Here is a 17,865-nt window from a genome sequence, read left to right on the forward strand (position 1 = left end):
CCCCACAGCTGTCAGCGGGGGAGGCACCTGGGCGGGGCCTACATCGGCCCTGCCCTGCCGGGTTGACCCCGCCCCGCCCAATTTGGCGCCAGGCTGGTTAGGGCAGAAGTGTTATTTTTCTAGGCAGCCACGCCCTGCAGCCCGGACTTTATGCGGAAGACCCGACTTTTAGTTGAACTACCTCACCCAGTTCGGGGTCCCGAATGAAATGTATTACCCTTTTATCCTCAACCGCCTTTCACCCCAGTCTCATCAATCAACTTTTCCCAACGCAGGCGAACTCCAATCTGGCTTGCTCCACGCCCAATACACTTGGCCCAGGCCCGGCAGTACCCAGCCACCTCCCGTCACCTGCCCAGAGGCAGGTTCTGAGTCCTAAGTCCTTCTCAGGCTCGGGAGGGGGCGCACGGGGCAGCAGGCCAGGCAGGCTACCGCAAGGAGGCGGCCCACGGCTCCGGGGCCGGGGTCCTCCCCGCGCTCAGCCCTGCGGCTCCGGCACAAGTGCCACTCACCTCCTGAGTGTGGCGGGCCGCCGCAGCGCGCCGGGGCCGCGGGGAGGCGACGGGCTTCTGGCCCGGTTGGGACATGGCGAGGCCGTGGGGAGCGCAGACTGGAAGGGAGGCCCGGGCGGGGAGCGTTGGGAGCGAGGGAGGGAGGGAGTGGAAGGGCTGGCGGGCGCGCCCCGTGAGGCAGCTTTTCCGACCCAGCCCCGAACCCGCGCCGGGGCTCTGCCTCACCCCTCTGGGCCCTCCCCTTCCTGCCCGCCGCTGGCTGTGCCCGGGCTGTAGCGGTCCGGGGCTCCCGGCCTGCAACTTAACACCCTCGGCCCCGAATCTTCTCCCAGTGATGCCCCCACCTCCACCCTAGCACTGCTGGGTTCCCCGTGGCTCACAGAGAGGAGAGGCTGGAGGCCGCGGGGTTCCTCCTTCGACTCGCCCAGACTTGGCTTGCAGTTGCAACGGGAGAGCGGGACCCGAGCGTGGCCCGTCTACGCCTCAATACCCCACCGTAAGAATTTCAAGAATTAGACACCTTTTCTGCAATCTGCCCTGGTTTAGCTAGGAGAAGAATTTACCAACTGAAATCGGGCCCAAGCCTGGGCCGTCTGGATTAGGAAGCGGATTAACAAAACCAAATTGGTGTGTGTGTGTGTGTGTGTGTGTGTGTGCGCGCGCGCGCGCGCGCGTGTGCGTGTGTGTGCGTGTGTGTGTGTGTGTGTGTGTTTAATGATGTTTTATGTGGAGGAAGCCTTAGGTTCCAATCGAAACCGAAGAACAGTCCCAAGTTTAAGCCCCTATAGGCTTTCTGGAGACTGCCGAATTTTGTTTCGGAGGCTGGATTGCTTTTGTCTTTGGCTCATTTTAAACAGCACTTCCTGGTTTGGGGCTGTGAAATGTAACAAGCCTGAAGTGAAATATAACAAGCCTGACTAGAAAACGCTCCTCTGCAGCGATTGTCTGCCTGTAGTTGCTGCCGGTTTGTGATCAGATCTGACAGAAGAAAACTTGTTACCCTGCAATGACATTGACAGTTTGGGATTCAGGGTCACTGCTGCCTTCCATGTTGTGTTTTAGACCGTTGGAGAGAGAGGGGGCAGGTTGTAAGGAAAGATTGGTCAATGGTGCATGGCATTTGGCAGAATCGAATTCTTGTTTCCTTCCCCCTTCTCATTTTTAGGGATTCGAACTTCCGTTTATTCAAGGGACTGGCTAGCCTCATTCTTGATGGGGGCAGCAGGGAGGAATGATTTAAACGCAATTCCTCTTAAAGGGTTCCACTTACGATCTATGTATCTGATATTTCCAACAAACAGGTGGTAGGACAGGAATTTATACATAGAAATGAATCAACTTGGATATGGGGCCAGTGATTGTCCATTCAAGAAAAATTGATTGGTGGCCTCAATTACATTTATAATTAAGGAAAATATGTCATAAGCATGAAAAATGCTTTTATGATTGTGACCAAACACCTACAGTAATTTAAGCAAACACAGAACTAACGGGGTGAGATAATAGACCCACCTCCAGGCCCAGGACCTGGAAGCATCTAACTCAGGATCCTAGAGAGCCAAGATTCAGGATCCCCCGAGTACATTATTCTGACTCTGGAAGAACGGTTCCCATTAAAGTTTGAGGTATTTTCTAGCAGAGTATTTAAAATTGAACTTAAACCAGTTGGTTTTATATTTTGAAAGGCTTCCATGTGAAGCATAATGAAAGGAACTATAGAGAGAGCGATATAAAAGTTAAAATACATATTTCCTGCCCTCCAGGAACTTAGAGTTTAGCTGAAGTCATATGGCATTTGTCACACATGATCATTTGGGTGGCACTGAAAGACATACAGTGTGTGAATAAGTACAAATGTGCTTTGGGAATTTGGGGTTCTGTGGGTTTGGGGGATCATAGGAAGGGAAAGGAGGCTTGAAAGGGCTGGCTGGCTGGTGGGATGTGGTCAGAAGAAGAAAGGGTGGGGACAGATCAGGAAATAAAATGGAGCCCACCCACCTGGCTGGAGCCTCTGGTCCAAGGTCTGGAGTAATCAATCCATGTATTAACTTATTTATTAAGCAGCCACACTATGCTTCTGATACAGTTGATACCAAAATCTGTAAGAGAATGAATGACTTCAGCCTTCAGGCTTTGCTCAAGAGTCAGAACTCATATAAGCAGAACAATTACAGGCTAAACAGCACATTAATGATTATAAGTAAAGAAGAATTTCAAAGAAGTTGAAGAAGAGGATGATGTTTTCACTTTCTCTTGCAGTCAGTGAGGAATTTGGAACTTTGATACCATGACCAGCATTTGAGCATCTTGGGGAAGCTCGTTTTAAGTATGTATGACACCTTTTGCTACATTTTTATTTGCACATATTCTAAGTAGAGGCATACCTCTGAGATATTGCAGGTTTGGTTCCAGACCACTGCAGTGAAGCAAATATCACAATAAACTGAGTCACACGAATATTTTGTTTCCCAGTGAATACAATAGTTACGTTTATACGGTACTGTAGTCTATTAAGTGTGCAATAGCAAGTCTAAAAAAGTAATGTACATACCTTAGTTTAAAAATACGAAAACAAAACCAATTACCAGGGTAACATCAAAGATCACTGATTATAGATCACCATAACAAGTATAATAACAATGAAAAAGTTTGAGATATTGCAGGATTTACCAAAATGTGACACAGAGATATGAACTAAGCAAATGTTGTTGGAAAAATAGCACCTATAGACTTGATCGATGTCAGGTTGCCACAAACCTTCAATTTGTAAAACATGCAATCTTTGCAAAGCACAATGAAGTGAGGTGCAATAAAACCTGAGGGGATGCCTGTATTTTATTTCTTTATTTACTCAGTAACAGGATGCCTGCTATGTGACAGGTTCTGTGGAGGTAACAGGGACCTTCTGCACTCAAGGACCTTACAGTCTAGTAGGAAACACAGACAAATAAATCCACAATGACCATGTGATGAGGGCAGTGGCCGGCAGATGTATTCCAAGAGTGCTGTTGGATCCCTGGAGGGGCTTCTCATTCTGACTGAAGGGTGGGCAGGCTGGGGAGAGGGGGGAGCTCAGGGCTGCTTCCTCCCCACATCTTTGACTTGAGTTAGTTGCAACCTCCTCTGAATAATCTCCACATTGTATCTCCTCTCCCCCTGTCCCCATTACTGCTGTAGTTGTGCAGGAACTCATCACTTCTCATTGGGAAATGTATAAATGAGGAAAATAAAGGCAGGATGGTGTCCAGAGAAGGAGCCAGGGGAGCCTGAGAAGGTGCTGCAGAAGGAAGATAGTGGAAAAGTGGGCGCTAAGGTCCAGGGAGGAGGGCCTCTGAAAGGAAGGGCTGGCCCACAGTATGAAACGTCACTCAAAGGTTGGGTCAGACAATGCAGGGAGTGTCCATTTGCTCTGACAGCTGAGAGGTTTTTGATAAACCAGCCAGGGGGTAAAATTGAGAAGGAAGCAGGGCATTTTTCCAAGGTACCCACAGTTTGGACAGTGCCCTTCACTTTGGATGGTGTTTCTTTCTACACTCTTGGAGGGGAAGTTACCCCCAGAAAACCTGGACCTTCTGGCTGACATCCAAGTGCCCTCTGATCCTGCTGAAACTCATCTGTCCTATCTGCCATCTCAAGATTCTCAGCCAAGTTTGCTCTACTCCATAGTAATGTTTTCCTAAGTAAACCAGAAAAAAAAAAAAAATCTGTGTAAACAGGCAAAGACTAATTAGCAAAATAGGCACAGGCTCTCAGAGTCTCCTTTCCCTTTTAACAGGCATGTATCTGAGTAGGAGCTTCATCCTTCTGACCTGAATTATCCAGAAGAATGGCTCCAGTGGTGAAGTTCTGTGTGTAAGGGAGGTGAAGGTGTGCTGGCCAGTAGGAGACAATGTTTAGACCATAGGAGCCTTGCCGTGTGCAGTGGTCTGAATGTTTGTGTTCTCCCGAATTCCTACATTGGAATGGTAATGCCCAAATTGGTGGCATTAGTAGGTGGGACCTTTGGAAGTGATTAGGTCATGAGGGCAGAACCCTCATGAATAAAATTAATGCCCTTATAAAAGATCCCTGAGAGAGCTCTCTTGCCCCTTCCACCTTAAGAGGCTGCAAGAAGACGTCTACCACTTGGAAGAAGCCCTCACCCTACCATCCTGGCACCCTGATTTCAGACTTCTGGCCGCCAGAACTGTGAGAAAAACATTTCTGTTGTTTCTAAGCCCTCCAGCCTGTGGCATTTTGTTATAGCTGCCTGAATGGGCTAAGACACCTTGCTTCTCAGTTCACTGGGCTTGCGTATGGATGGCAGATGAAGTAGGAGAAGGGGGAAAGAATGGAGATGGAAGGTTGGAGGGACAGGGGAAGAAGACAAGAAAGAGAACCAACAGGAGATGAAGTAGTTTTTAGTTTTCACCACTACCAAACAAGAACTTGAGTCATACACATACCTATAGGTGGGACATCAGGTTTTACTTCTCATTCTTCACATCCCTGCATATACCTTCAGGCCTTGTTCTTTAACGTGACACAACTTTCTGCTTCTTGTCTGTGTGGAACACAGAGGGCTGAGTCACAACTGCTTTCCAGGGCTGTACTAGGGAGTGCTCTTGGGATCAATACCTGTCGAAGCAAAGGAAAGATGGGCAAAGGGAGAAGTTCAGCTGGGATACAGATCCAGTAGAAGCCTCACATGATCCTTCAGGGAATGATGAAGATGTGATGCCCTTTAGAGATGTCCAGGGTTGGCAAGAGAGAGCTGAGCCCTTATAAGCCTGCATCAACCAGTCTTTGGATATGGTTGAAGAGGGAGGCAGCATGGCTTTAAGGAAGGGAAGCATCTCCCTTAAGCTGTGGCAGCCCCCAAGTGGCTGATGAGTGTTGTCAGCTGGTGGCACTCCAGGAGCTGGAGTAGGGCCTTTTTATCCCCAAAGGGGATTCAGGTAGCTGATCACACCTGCTACACTCCCCAAGGCTATGTAACATCATAAAACTTTGGAAAAAGAATGGAGGAGAGAATCAATATTGCAAAAGTATGCTGTCATATTGCTGTATAACATAACATTAGGTTTGAAAACATTACCCATTTTATTAAATTTCCCCCCCTTTTACAAAGGCATTTGTCTTCAGGAAGGCAATAGTGAAGAATACTTTGTTTCACAGAGCAGCCAGCCTCCATAGAGTCAGTACTACTATCCAGATATACAGAAACAACAACTTTACCACTTTTATTGCTGAGAATGGGTATAAAGATAAAATAAGCTTTTTCTTTTCTAATTTTGTCTAGTGGTATTAAAACAAAACAAAACAAAAGAGATTGCTCTGGAGGTCTGGCAGCTGGTGAGGAGGTAGGTGTGACACCCTCTGCTTGCCAGGAAGCTCTAAGCCTTCAGCTTCTTCTGATTTCCTTGCTGATTTCCCTTAGGTTTGCAACCATCTGTCCTGTGGCTGTGGGTTCATGAAAAGAGCTCAGCTTGCAGAGTTAGTACGCTATGCTCTGCGGTGTCAACAACTAACTAGAGATGTGTAGATCATCCCTCTCCTGGTTCGCAGTCCCTGATGGCTCCTCAATGCCAGCAGGATGGCATTCTGATCCCTTAACATGGCCTCCCAGGGCCTGCAGGTTGTGTCCTGGGCAGCCTTGTCTGCAGCTTTGTGCCTTCATGCCACTGTGTTCCAGCCATGCCTTCCTGCTTTCAGATGCCAGAACACACCGGGCTCTTTCCAGAGTTCCTGCCTTGGCTCATTTTCCTTCCTCCCTTCCCATTCCCAAAGCTTTAACTTTCCCCAACACTGCATTAGATTGTAACTGTCTAAGCCCATATAAAGCCCAGGATCCTCATGGCTCAATACTAAATTCGGCTTATATTTAAAGAAACAGTGGCCCAGTGTTCCAAAAGTAACTAAAATCATTTAATCTTCACTGCAATCCCTTTACTGCAATTGAAAGTGCCTGAATGGGCACACAATCTGAACACTCAGCAAAACATCTTAAAAATCCTCTCTCTATCTCACTCCCACTGTCTCCCCCCATGCTGAGAAACTTCTTCTATAAACATTTCAAAACTCAACCAGAAGATGCTCTCTTGTTGTATTCCCCCTTCTTGTTTCCTTCTGCAATGATGCAATTCCTCCTAAAGGGTCCGAAGGAGGTAAAATCATTGTGATTATTAATGTTCTTTTATCTGCCTCATAACTGCTTGTCTATATCCTCCATTAGACTCCATGGCCAAAAGGATCATTTCAATCTTATTCACAGAACGTGAGACTCTGCCTGGCACAGAATATGTCCTCAATAAATATCTGTGGAATGAATAAGAACACATTGCTGGGTCTTTCCAGGCTAAACTTCCTTCTTAAAAGATGAAAGGAGTAGACTGGGTAATTTAAAAAGACACTTATAATTGAAATGGTCTCTGATCACATAAGATCAGGAGGTCAGAAGAACTGTCTAAACACTTCGTGATTCTATTTGTATTGAATGGCTCTCACAGTCAATAATGACTGTAAGTAAATCAAACACGTATAGTACTTACTATGTACTAGGAATTTTTAAAGGACTTTGCATGTATTTGCTCATTTCACCCTTGTGAGGTAGGAACTGTTATTTGCCCCATGTTATAGGTAAGGAAACTAAGGCCCAGGGAAGTTGAATAATTTGCCCTGGGTTGCAGAGCTGCGAAGTGACAGCATTAGCATTTGAATCTGGTGGGCTAGCTCTCTAGTGCGTGCTCCTAACCACTGCTCTAAGATTACTCTTTGCTGTATACAAACATTGATAATGGACTGGGGATGGGGATGGGCTGCATGACCTCTTGGGGGTGGAGATTGAGATTATATTTCAAAATGAGTAATTTAATATCTGCAATGATAAAAGTAAATTTTTCTAAGGTACTTTATCTGGTCTTCAGAGTGTATCTGGAGATGATAAAAATAATACACCTAGCCAGTCACCAAAGGTCATATATTATATGATTCCATTTATATGAAATGTTCAGAATAGGCAAATCTGTAGAGACAGACAGTAGGTTAGCAGCTGTTTAGGGCTGGTGGAGCGAGGAGGTTGTAAGGACAGGAGGGAGATAGCTAAAGGGCTTGGGGTTTCTTTTTGAGGTGATAAAAAATATTCTAGAATTGACTGGTGATTTACATGTTTGTGAATATATTAAAAACCACTGAATTGCATAGTTAAATTGGGTGAATTGTGTAGTATGTGAATGATATTTCAATTAAGCTGTTATTTAAAAAATACTTCCTTATAAATCTGTCTTCAACATGATAGCTATCTATGAATTTCAAAAGAACACTTTAAGATCCTTCTGTTGGGCTTCCCTGGTGGCGCAGTGGTTGTGAGTCCGCCTGCCGATGCAGGGGACATGGGTTCGTGCCCCGGTCCGGGAAGATCCCACATGCCGCGGAGCGGCTGGGCCCGTGAGCCATGGCCACTGAGCCTGCGCGTCTGGAGCCTGTGCTCCGCAACGGGAGAGGCCACAGCAGTGAGAGGCCCGCGTACCGCAAAAAAAAAAAAAAAAAAAAGATCCTTCTGTAGTACAAGTCTTTCACTTAAACTTCTGTTTACCCACTTACATTTGCTGCTCCTCCAAGGGTTTTGGAAAGATACTCACAACAGGAGCACTTTTCTACCTGGCAGATTCAGGTTGCATGTTGGTTAGCTACTTCCAGCAATGAATGTGCTGCTGGAAGATTATCTTTAAACCTTTAAAAATGGTTATTATAAATAAAAATTTATTTCAAACATTTTAGGGGTGTTTATTCTCAGAAAATTCTTGTTAAACATAAAATTATTTTTCTATTAAAATTTTATTTTGGAATAATTTTAGACTTACAGAAAAGCTGCAAAGGTAGTACAGAGTTCCCAGTTTCAGTTTCCCCAGTTACCATCTTATATTACCGTGATATATTCATCAAAACTAAGAAACCAACACTGGCATATTATTATTTGCCGAACTCCAGACTTTATTTGGATTTCACCAGTTATCTCATCAATGTCCTTTCTCTGTTTGAGGTTCTAATCCAGGATATCGCCCGCCGCACTATGGTCACATCTTCTTAGACTCCTCTGTGGTCTGTGACAGTTCTTTAGTCTTTCCTTGACAGGCTTTCATGACCTTGACAGATTTCAGGGGTACTGGTCAGATGTTTCGTAGAATGTCCCTCAATTTGAGATTATCTGATGTTTTTCTCATGATTAGGCTGGGGCTGTGGGTTTGGGGGAAGAATACCACAGTGGCAAGTGGCTTATCATCACGTTGTGTTGGGGGTACCTGATATCCATGGGATTTATCACTAGTGATAGTAACCTCCTTCACTTGAGTAAGGTGGTGTTTGCTGGGTTTCTCCACTGAGAAGTATAATCTCTCCCTTCTTATACTCTATTCTTTGGAAGCAAGTCATTAAGTCCAGCTCACACTCAAATTTTTTTTTTTTTTTTGCCGTACGCGGGCCTCTCACTGTCGTGGCCTCTCCCGTTGCGGAGCACAGGCTCCAGACGCGCAGGCTCAGCGGCCATGGCTCACGGGCCCAGCCGCTCCGCGGCATGTGGGATCCTCCCGGACCGGGGCACGAACCCGTGTCCCCTGCATTGGCAGGCGGACTCTCAACCACTGCGCCACCAGGGAAGCCCTCAAATTACTTTTAAATGTGAAAATTATTCTTATTTTTTGAAATATTTAATAAGACTTACAAAGGTGATTACAACTGACTGAGAGTGTGAAGTTTAACTGAGGCCCAGCCTCTCTGCTACGAACTAGCAATTGAAAAGTTATAATGAACATACATCCCCTGTCTTGCCATCTTCTTCTGGAATAATTTTGAGACTTGGGTTACTTTTGTTTCTATGAGTGGCTTGGCTTTTCTGCTGGTATAATTGTCATGTTTATGATGGGATTAGGTGAAGGGTACTTGGGTGGTTTGTTGCTGCCTAGTGACGAACAGAGAACTGTGAAGGAAAAACTACTCTGTTATCAGCCCAGTTCTCCTTACCTGCAGAGTCAAAAGCACCCTTTTGGTTTCATTATATTGTGTTTGTTAATTAGATCCAGTTCAGAGTCTAAAGGCACTGGTTACAGAAGATCATACTTTAAGCATGACTTGTTTTTCAAATAAACATAGCATAGTTCTGTGGTAAAAATAGCCTTCTGGCAAAGAAGCTTCATTGCTTTGTAATACTCTTTTGCTGCAATAGGATTTTTACTTATATGAATTTTGGATTATTCTCCAAGAGGTATCACTTGGTACTATTCAAGCCAATAGCACTTTTATGAGTAGACAGTTTCCTTTTTCTGTGTTTTTCTGTGTTTCTGTGTCCCTCCAAAAAAGGTATGTTGGAGTCTTAACCCCATACTACAGAATCTGTCCTTATTTGGAGATTGGGTTTTGCAGAGATTACCAAATTAAAATGAGGTCATTATATGGGCCCTAATCCAGTATGATGGGTGTCATAAAAAGGAGAAATTGGGGCATAGGTGCACACACAGGGAGGATGCCATGTGCAGACTGGAGTTATACTGCCGTAAGCCCAGGAACTACCAGAAGCTGGAGAGAGACCTGAGACAGATCCTCCCCGGCACCTTCAGAAGGAGCGTGGCCCTGCGGACATGCTGCTTTTGGGCTTCAGCCTCCAGAACTATGACAATACATTTCTATTGTTCTAAGCCAGCCCTAGCTGTTGTTATGACAGCCTTAGCTAACTAATACACTCAGGATGGGGAATGCGGGACACAAGTATAAAGATCCCAGCTTAAAATGACTCAGACCTTCTCCAGGTTTTTCTGTACCAGGAAATGCCTCTCGTGAATTTGAATTCTGATTTGAGCATTTAGTCTAGAAAGAGTAACTACCTCTTCAACTGGGGTTGTGTTTCTACAACATTCTTAGGAAGAAGGGCTACGATGTCACTTCTCTCTGTGTGGATGAATCCACCTTTTAAGTTACATTTACTATGAGGCTTTGGATCTTTTTTTTTTTTTTTTTTTTTTTTGTGGTACGCGGGCCTCTCACTGTCGTGGCCTCTCCCGTTGCGGAGCACAGGCTCCGGACGCGCAGGCTCAGCGGCCATGGCTCACGGGCCCAGCCGCTCCGCGGCATGTGGGATCGCCCCGGACCGGGGTACGAACCCGTGTCCCCTGCATCGGCAGGCGGACTCTCAACCACTGCGCCACCAGGGAAGCCCTGGATCTTCTTACTCAAGTTTTCTGAAGCTCACTGCCTTGCTGGTCTTGGTGCTCTCAAGCCTCTCAGAACAGGGCCAGTCAGCGACACCCCTCTGCTCTATGGTGTCACCTTCACATTCCTGCCCTCACAAACCTGTTCATTTCTCTCTCTGGGTTGAAGTTTCAGCACTTAAGTTAGTATTTTGGTATATTGTTTTTCTTTAAATGGCAAAATCTTTGAAGAAAGGGTCTTTCAACAAATTGCTCATAAATCTAATGGTAACAATTTATAAAATATTTATTCAGTACCTCTGTACTATGAACGTATATATGGACACTTGTCCATGATCACATAGAGCCAGGAATCATCACAAGTTGGATGTGATATATATATCTATATAGACTATATATATAGAGAGAGAGACACTATATAGATATATATAGATATAGACATTTGTTCATGGTCACACAGAGCCAGGAATCATCACAGGTTAGATGGACTCTGAAGCCCTGACTCTGGGAATCACATTCAGTAAAGACGGCCTGCTAAACCAAGTCTGACTAATAGAGCACTGATCTTTCCTCAGAAGAGTGTCAGCACAGGGTAGGTGCACTATTCATATTTGTGTTGCAGGAGGTGTTTGTAGCTCTGTATGGGTATTACTATGCTGTAGGAAAGAGGCATCATAAGGGAAGAAACCTCTCTACCGCAATTATGAGGTTGAACCATCTAAAATTGCCTATATTCAAAATGTTTGACCTACAGAGATGACAACTTCATACAATTTAACCTTATACAATTGCTAAATGGATTTAAGCTAAAAGAAGGTTCAGTATCTTGCTGCTTGAGTTGTTTTAAGACTTTTCCCCCATATCCATGAGCTCTGACTCCCATTGCACCCCTGGTTTCTGACAAGGACACTTCATTATTGTGTTTCTGTCACTGTGTGTTCCTGACCTTAGCGGCTCTCTCACATTCAGACATTTTGTTTCAATAGGCATGGTTAAAGTTCTTCCCCCATGAAAGACCGCTGGTGCCTGGGATTGGGAATGTTGCTTCTCCCAGGATCCATTGTTGACCACCTTCTCTTAAATATTTGAAGTCAAGGGACCAGATTTCTCTTTCTCCTCCACTGATCTGTTCTGTGGCCCAGATCAGTCAGCCTTTGCCACCTTGGTTTCTGCCTTGATAAGACAGTCTGGGGCCAGTGGACAAGTCTATCCAAAGAGTCATGAGAACTGGATTCTAGTCTTCCTCCCAGAACCAGCGATGAGACCTTGACCCAACTGAGCAGTTTCTTATCTTTCCTAATTAACTAAATGGGAATTATGTTCATCATGCATGATTCACAGATTTATTATGGGTATTTAAACTATAAAATGCTATGCATATGTAATATGTTTCCTTAGCACTGCACCTAAACCTCAAGTTAGTAGAGGTAACGAAGATTAGCTAAACCCTGGTAGATATAGCAAGCTAGATAATAATGATGGGGATATAATAGCTAACAGTCACTGAGAATGTTCTCTGTGACAGACACTGCTCTAGATGCTTTACTTGAATATTCTCATATAATCCTTATAACAACACCATAAGTTGGATGTTACTATCTCTATCTTACAGTTAAAGAAACTGAGTTACAGAGAGGTTAAGTAAATCACACAGTACATGGCAGAGCCAGGCATCGTAGCCACACTTTCAGCCTGTGGTTGAGACATTTAACGCTCACCAAATATCCATGTGAACCCCCTCATTTCCCAGACTCCCTTGTAATTATATTGGCCTTGTGAGTAGTTCTTGCCACTTGACTGGAAGTGCAGTGATGTAGGTTAACCAGTTTGAAGCATAAAAGAGTGGTTGTACCTCCTACACTGTTGATGGGAATGTAAATTGGTGCAGCCACTATGGAGAACAGTATAGAGGTTCCTTAAAAAACTAAAACTAGAGCTAACATATGATCCAGCAATTCCACTCCTGGGCATTTTTCTGAAGAAAACTGTAATTTGAAAATATATGTGCACACCGATATTCATAGCAGCACTATTTATAATAGCTGAGACATGGAAGCAACCTAAATGTCCATCAACCCAGGAATGGATAAAGAAGATGCGGTCCATATATACATTGGAATACTACTCAGCCATAAAAAAGAATGAAATAATATCATTTGCAGCAACATGGATGAAACTAGAGATTATCATACTAAGTGAAGTAAGTCAGAAAGAGAAAGACAAATATCATATGATATCCTTATATGTGGAATCTAAAATATGACACAAACGAACTTATTTATGAAACAAAAACAGACTCACGGACATAGAAAACAAACTTATGGTTACCAAAGGGGAAAGGGGGTGGGGGAGGGATAAATTAGGAGTTGGGGATTAACATATACACACTACTATATATAAAATAGATAAACCACAAGGACCTACTGTATAGCACAGGGAACTATATTCAACATCCTGTAATATACCATAATGGAAAAGAATATGAAAAAGAACATATATATGTATAACTGAATCACTTTGCTGTACACCAGAAACCAATACAGCATTGTAAATCAACTACTATACTTCAATAAAAAAAGAAGACTGGTTATGAACTTTCCATACATTCTCCATTCCCCTGCCTAGGCCTCAAGTTGAAATGATGACATTATAAGTCAAAAACAGCATGGATAACTTGAAAGCAAGCTGCCTTGGGGAGCCGATGGACCTGCAGTGAACTTTGCCTAAGAAAGAAATGCTCTTCTATTTGATTGGCCAATGAAGTTTCAGATTTGTTGGTTATTGCATTATAGCCTATCCTATCCTGACTAATATACTGCTTCTTGAAGTAAATATATTAGTAGTTTTTCTTTGCATGTTGAAAGACACTCAATGTTAATAATCAGACAATCCTCCTCCAACATGCTTCCTCCTCAAAAACTTCTTTGCAAAGTTGCTTTATGCAGGGCTTCCCTTGTGGTGCAGTGGTTGAGAGTCCGCCTGCTGATGAAGGGGACACGGGTTCGCGCCCCGGTCTGGGAAGATTCCACATGCCGCAGAGCGGCTGGGCCCGTGAGCCAAGGCCGCTGAGCCTGTGCGTCCGGAGCCTGTGCTCCACAACGAGAGAGGCCACAACGGTGAGAGGCCCGCGTACCGCAAAAAAAAAAAAAAGTTACTTTATGCACTGTTCAAAGTTCTCTCCTCCACTTTCTCTACGCATCAGCCCAAGATATATTTTCCATGTACCTATTTGTCTACCTACTTCCTATCTACCTGATTCTCATGTGTGTGTGTGTGTGATTGTCTGTGTCAACTACTTTTGGTCAGTTGTTCTGGGTTTTTTAAAATGTCACTATTTGATTATATCCTCCTCTCTATTGCATGTCTTGAGTTGATCTCTAATTTTCTTATCCTCTCCGCGGTCTGGTCCTTTTCTTTGTGAGCCTTCTATCTCATTTGAGGTTGGAAAGGGGTAGTTATCTTGCTGTGTGGGATGGAAGAAAGGGCCTGAGGTGCTAACCGCAATCTGTAGATGCTCACCCATCTCGATTGATTCAGCCCATGTCCCACCCCCAAATTCTGAACTTCAACCTGGCATTCAGCCTGGCTCACTTCTGTCAGTAGCTTCTCTATAGGTGGTCGGGTAGTCACTTTCTCCATTCTCTGAATCAGTTTCCACTACTCCACTCTCACTGTCCATTTTCCAGGAATGTGTTGGTTTCTCCTGTCTGTAATTGTCTCCTTTTCTATTCTCTTTATCCTTGTGGGCTTATAACTTTCCTATTTGTTTTAAATTCATTTACTCTCCTTTTAGTGGGGCTTCAGGGGAGAGAAGGGATCAAGACACATGTTCAATCTGTGCATTTGGTCAGAAGTTCCCTGTAAGGTATGGAATAGTAGGCTTGTTTTACAGATAAAGATACTGAGTCTCAGTGAGATTCAGTAAATTGCCTAAAAGCTCACAGCTAAGCACCAGAGCTGTGACTCAGACCTATATTTAACTGAGTCCAAAGCCCACACCCTTCACCAGTACAGAATCCTACCTGCAGTAGTCACCTGGGCAGAGGTCAGATGACCTCTGGCGGGGATGGTCCTAAGAAGACATGATTCAGGTAATGCAAGGTCTAGACAACCCTAAGGCCTCTTCCAACTCTGGCTGTGATATTTGCCTTTGTTTTTTTGATAATCAAAGCAAATGGGTCACAGGGAACTTTTTAAGCAAAGATAATTGATTTATATCATTATAGCTGAAGCATTAATTAGTACTCAATTAAAACCGTAGGGAAGGGGAAAAAAAGCAGAAAAGTCCACTGAGTAATCCACAGTACCCAGTTATACATTTAGCTACAGATACAATCAGCTCGTTGCTACACACAAAGAGGAAAACATATTTGGGCAAGTCCTCTGTGACGCCTCCACTTAAACGCCCTATGTCATAGAGCCTCCTGACATATAGCATTCAGCCAAACCCTCTCAAGGAATGAGTTGTATACGATTTGTTTATTTTAAAATTCACAGCTTGACGTATATATTTGGATACGTGATCATCTTGTCTGTATTAAAACAATGCAATGCAAAATATAAGATGTGCTACTTGAAGTATCCCCCGAAAAAAGCTGGTGACAGAAATGGCAGCCATAGGGACCCCAGTAATGAAAGTCTGACTACCGCATCCTTCAGAGGGAGTGCACACACTTATACATAGTATGAGCTGTTACATAACTTTACTCAGATGTTATCAAGAATAAGTTAATCAATTAATAACTCATTAGGATGAGGCAAACAGAAGAAAGTATAATCTGAAAATTGCAATACATTTGGAAGTGGAAGCCAACCTGAATATATGAGAAGAAAACAATTAAAGACCACGTAGGTTTGTTCTAAATTTTGAGACCGCTCAAATTATGGAAGTCCTTAAAAGACAGATCAAGGAACATAGATTTTTCCTTTTATTATTTTTATTGTACCTTATATGTTTAATGTAAAAATAACTAAGAAAACATGAACTGGGAAAATAAGACTGAAATAAAATTACCCCCAAATCTTATTGCACAGTTAAATTATTGATGCATAGCTTTAATCTTTAAAGCTCTGGAATGTATATGCTATTTTGTAAATGCGTTCTTCACCTAACACAGGATCCTGAATTTTTTCAGTGTCAGTAAATATGTGGCAGAAACTTCAAGATCAGAAAAGGAAAAAATGTGGGGCAGTGATTGGTCAGGCCTCATGGTAGGTGGGCTTCTGCTGGGCCCTGAAGAATGTGCAAGGTTTAGGTAATCAGGGGGTGAGACTCTCCAGGCAGGGCAGCAAAATGGAAAACTGCAGAGAAGGGGAAAGGAGCAGGGTTCGCGGCCCAGTGAGGAGACCTCCCAGTGGGAGACAGCTGACTTCCTGCAGAGAAGGGTGAGTATGACTGGGGGAAGCAGGGACCCAGGCAAAGGGAAGGTTTAGGACAACTTTTCTTTATCTTCTCCAGGAACCAAACAGGGAGGAATGGGTTTGAATGGTAGCTCAGAAAGAGAATGGTGAATGTGATGTGCAGGAGTGAGAGGAAGGATTTTCAAGTGATGCTCTGAATTTGTTAAGACCCTTGTTGCTAAGTAACCGAAAAAGCCAACTGTACTAAAACAAAAGGAGGGCAGATTTGTTCCAAGGATTTAAGGGTCCGCCAGAACGAAAGAGCTGGAATGCAACAAGGCCTCACTTGGGACCAGAACTCATAGCTGGTAGGCTGCAAGGACGCCGGCCTCCTCTGCTACTGTCGTTCATCTCTGCTCTCCTGATGGTCCTGCCATGTCCTTTCTCTGCAGGCTGGCTTGCTGAGTTGTCAGTTCCCCCAGCAAATCTCAGGTACATGTGCTTCATGTCACAGTTCTTGCCACTTAGAAAGTTTTCCTCTCTGTCTCCTTCATTTCTTTATCCAGTCCCTACCTCCCAATGAGGGAAGCAAACCCATTTAGGTCAGTTTAAGTCAGCTCTACCCTTGGTCCAATCAACTGTGGGTTGGAAGGAATGGGGTAGAGTAATGAAATCCTAATGGGCTCTGGGATTCCACCCCAGAGAAGGAGGAACTGGATTGGGCTGAGAGGACACTCCATATGGTCCCTGGTGCATGCTCTCAACTCTTTCTGCTCCAGAAATTAGGGGATCTCTTATGTATTGGGTTAAAAAATCAAGATTATGCAAGTGCCCAAAACGACTTTGAGTATTATAACCAAAGAAAGACTTTTTCTCAACAAAAGGAAATATGGAACTCTGATGAGCTTGCAGGTCATTGAAAAACCTCTTAAAAAGGGCACATTGCCCACATGTGACAATATGAGCCTGAAACAACAGAAATGTAGGGAAAAAATAAAAATCACCATTAACTATGTAATGTAAAGTGATCTGCAACAAGAAAGACCAAGACTATTATAAACTCCAGAGAGAGGTCATATTAGGCATACAATGGTACACAAAATCTTGCCCTGCATGATGGCTTTATTTTCTTGGTTAAATCTAACCAAAGTATTTGCAGTGTCGTATGGTTTGGGTGTGGTGGTAGAAGCCTGGGTGAGTCACGTTGATGACCAATTGTGTTCTTTTTCTCTATAGTGAAGAATTATGGTTTGCTCAGTGTATCAGCCCGGTCTAAATACTTTCTGCACATGCTTCAAGCAACAGTTCTTAATGGGTAAAAGACATGCTGAGAGAGGAAATGAGATGACTATTTTTTGAGTGGGAAGGGTAGATTAAGACATATAGAAAGGATAAGAAAATTGCTTTGAAAACTTCTGTATCACAAGAATATAATAATTCATACGTAAAAGTTGATTCCTATGAACAACTTTGTCTTGGTAAATTCCAGACAGAAACAACACATTAAAGGATTAATCTGGTTTTGTTAAGAATCTGAGGCAAGCTGTTTGCTATTGAGAGAATTGGGCTGCTAAAATTTCTATCTAGAAAATTAACTTAATAAAAATGGTGTTTGTGAGTGAAGAAAAATGGAAGTTAGAGGGAAGCAGCCAGGTTTCAAGAATATAACTTAATTTCCAGAGATTCACTTGCCAGCCAGAATATTTAATTGCATGACTGATCCCTGTGTTGCCTCCAGGCCTGAGGGGTCATAATGAACATGGTACTATCCCAGGATGGGAACTACAGGACTTAGGGTTTGGGGTATCCATGACCATGAACACATCATCCCAAAC

General features: G+C 43.7%; 1 protein-coding gene and 1 long non-coding RNA gene across 7 annotated transcripts in view; one reads left to right on the forward strand and one right to left on the reverse strand.

Annotated features, from left to right (window-relative positions):
* The window catches only part of CAST (calpastatin), a 129,046-nt gene extending 128,388 nt beyond the window's left edge, over positions 1 to 658 (reverse strand). For 2 of the 5 annotated variants that reach the window (XM_060009122.1, XM_060009119.1), the window contains exon 1: positions 513 to 656. In XM_060009122.1, the coding sequence (XP_059865105.1) occupies positions 513 to 587 (75 nt within the window). In that variant the 5' untranslated portion in view covers positions 588 to 656. Of the gene's footprint in view, positions 1 to 512 lie in introns of all 5 variants that reach the window. The other 3 variants (XM_060009126.1, XM_060009121.1, XM_060009123.1) reach the window with 2 other exon arrangements.
* A 114-nt stretch (positions 659 to 772) lies between these two features.
* The window catches only part of LOC132423404 (uncharacterized), a 119,744-nt gene continuing 102,651 nt past the window's right edge, over positions 773 to 17,865 (forward strand). Inside the window, exons 1-3 of one of the 2 annotated variants that reach the window (XR_009518981.1) lie at positions 773 to 1,008; positions 2,772 to 2,838; positions 4,614 to 4,707. This is a non-coding gene — a long non-coding RNA (uncharacterized lncRNA). Of the gene's footprint in view, positions 1,009 to 2,771; positions 2,839 to 4,613; positions 4,708 to 17,865 lie in introns of those variants that run through there. The other variant, XR_009518982.1, reaches the window with a different exon arrangement.

Source organism: Delphinus delphis, chromosome 3 (assembly GCF_949987515.2).
Source record: "Delphinus delphis chromosome 3, mDelDel1.2, whole genome shotgun sequence".
Taxonomy (NCBI): domain Eukaryota; kingdom Metazoa; phylum Chordata; class Mammalia; order Artiodactyla; family Delphinidae; genus Delphinus; species Delphinus delphis.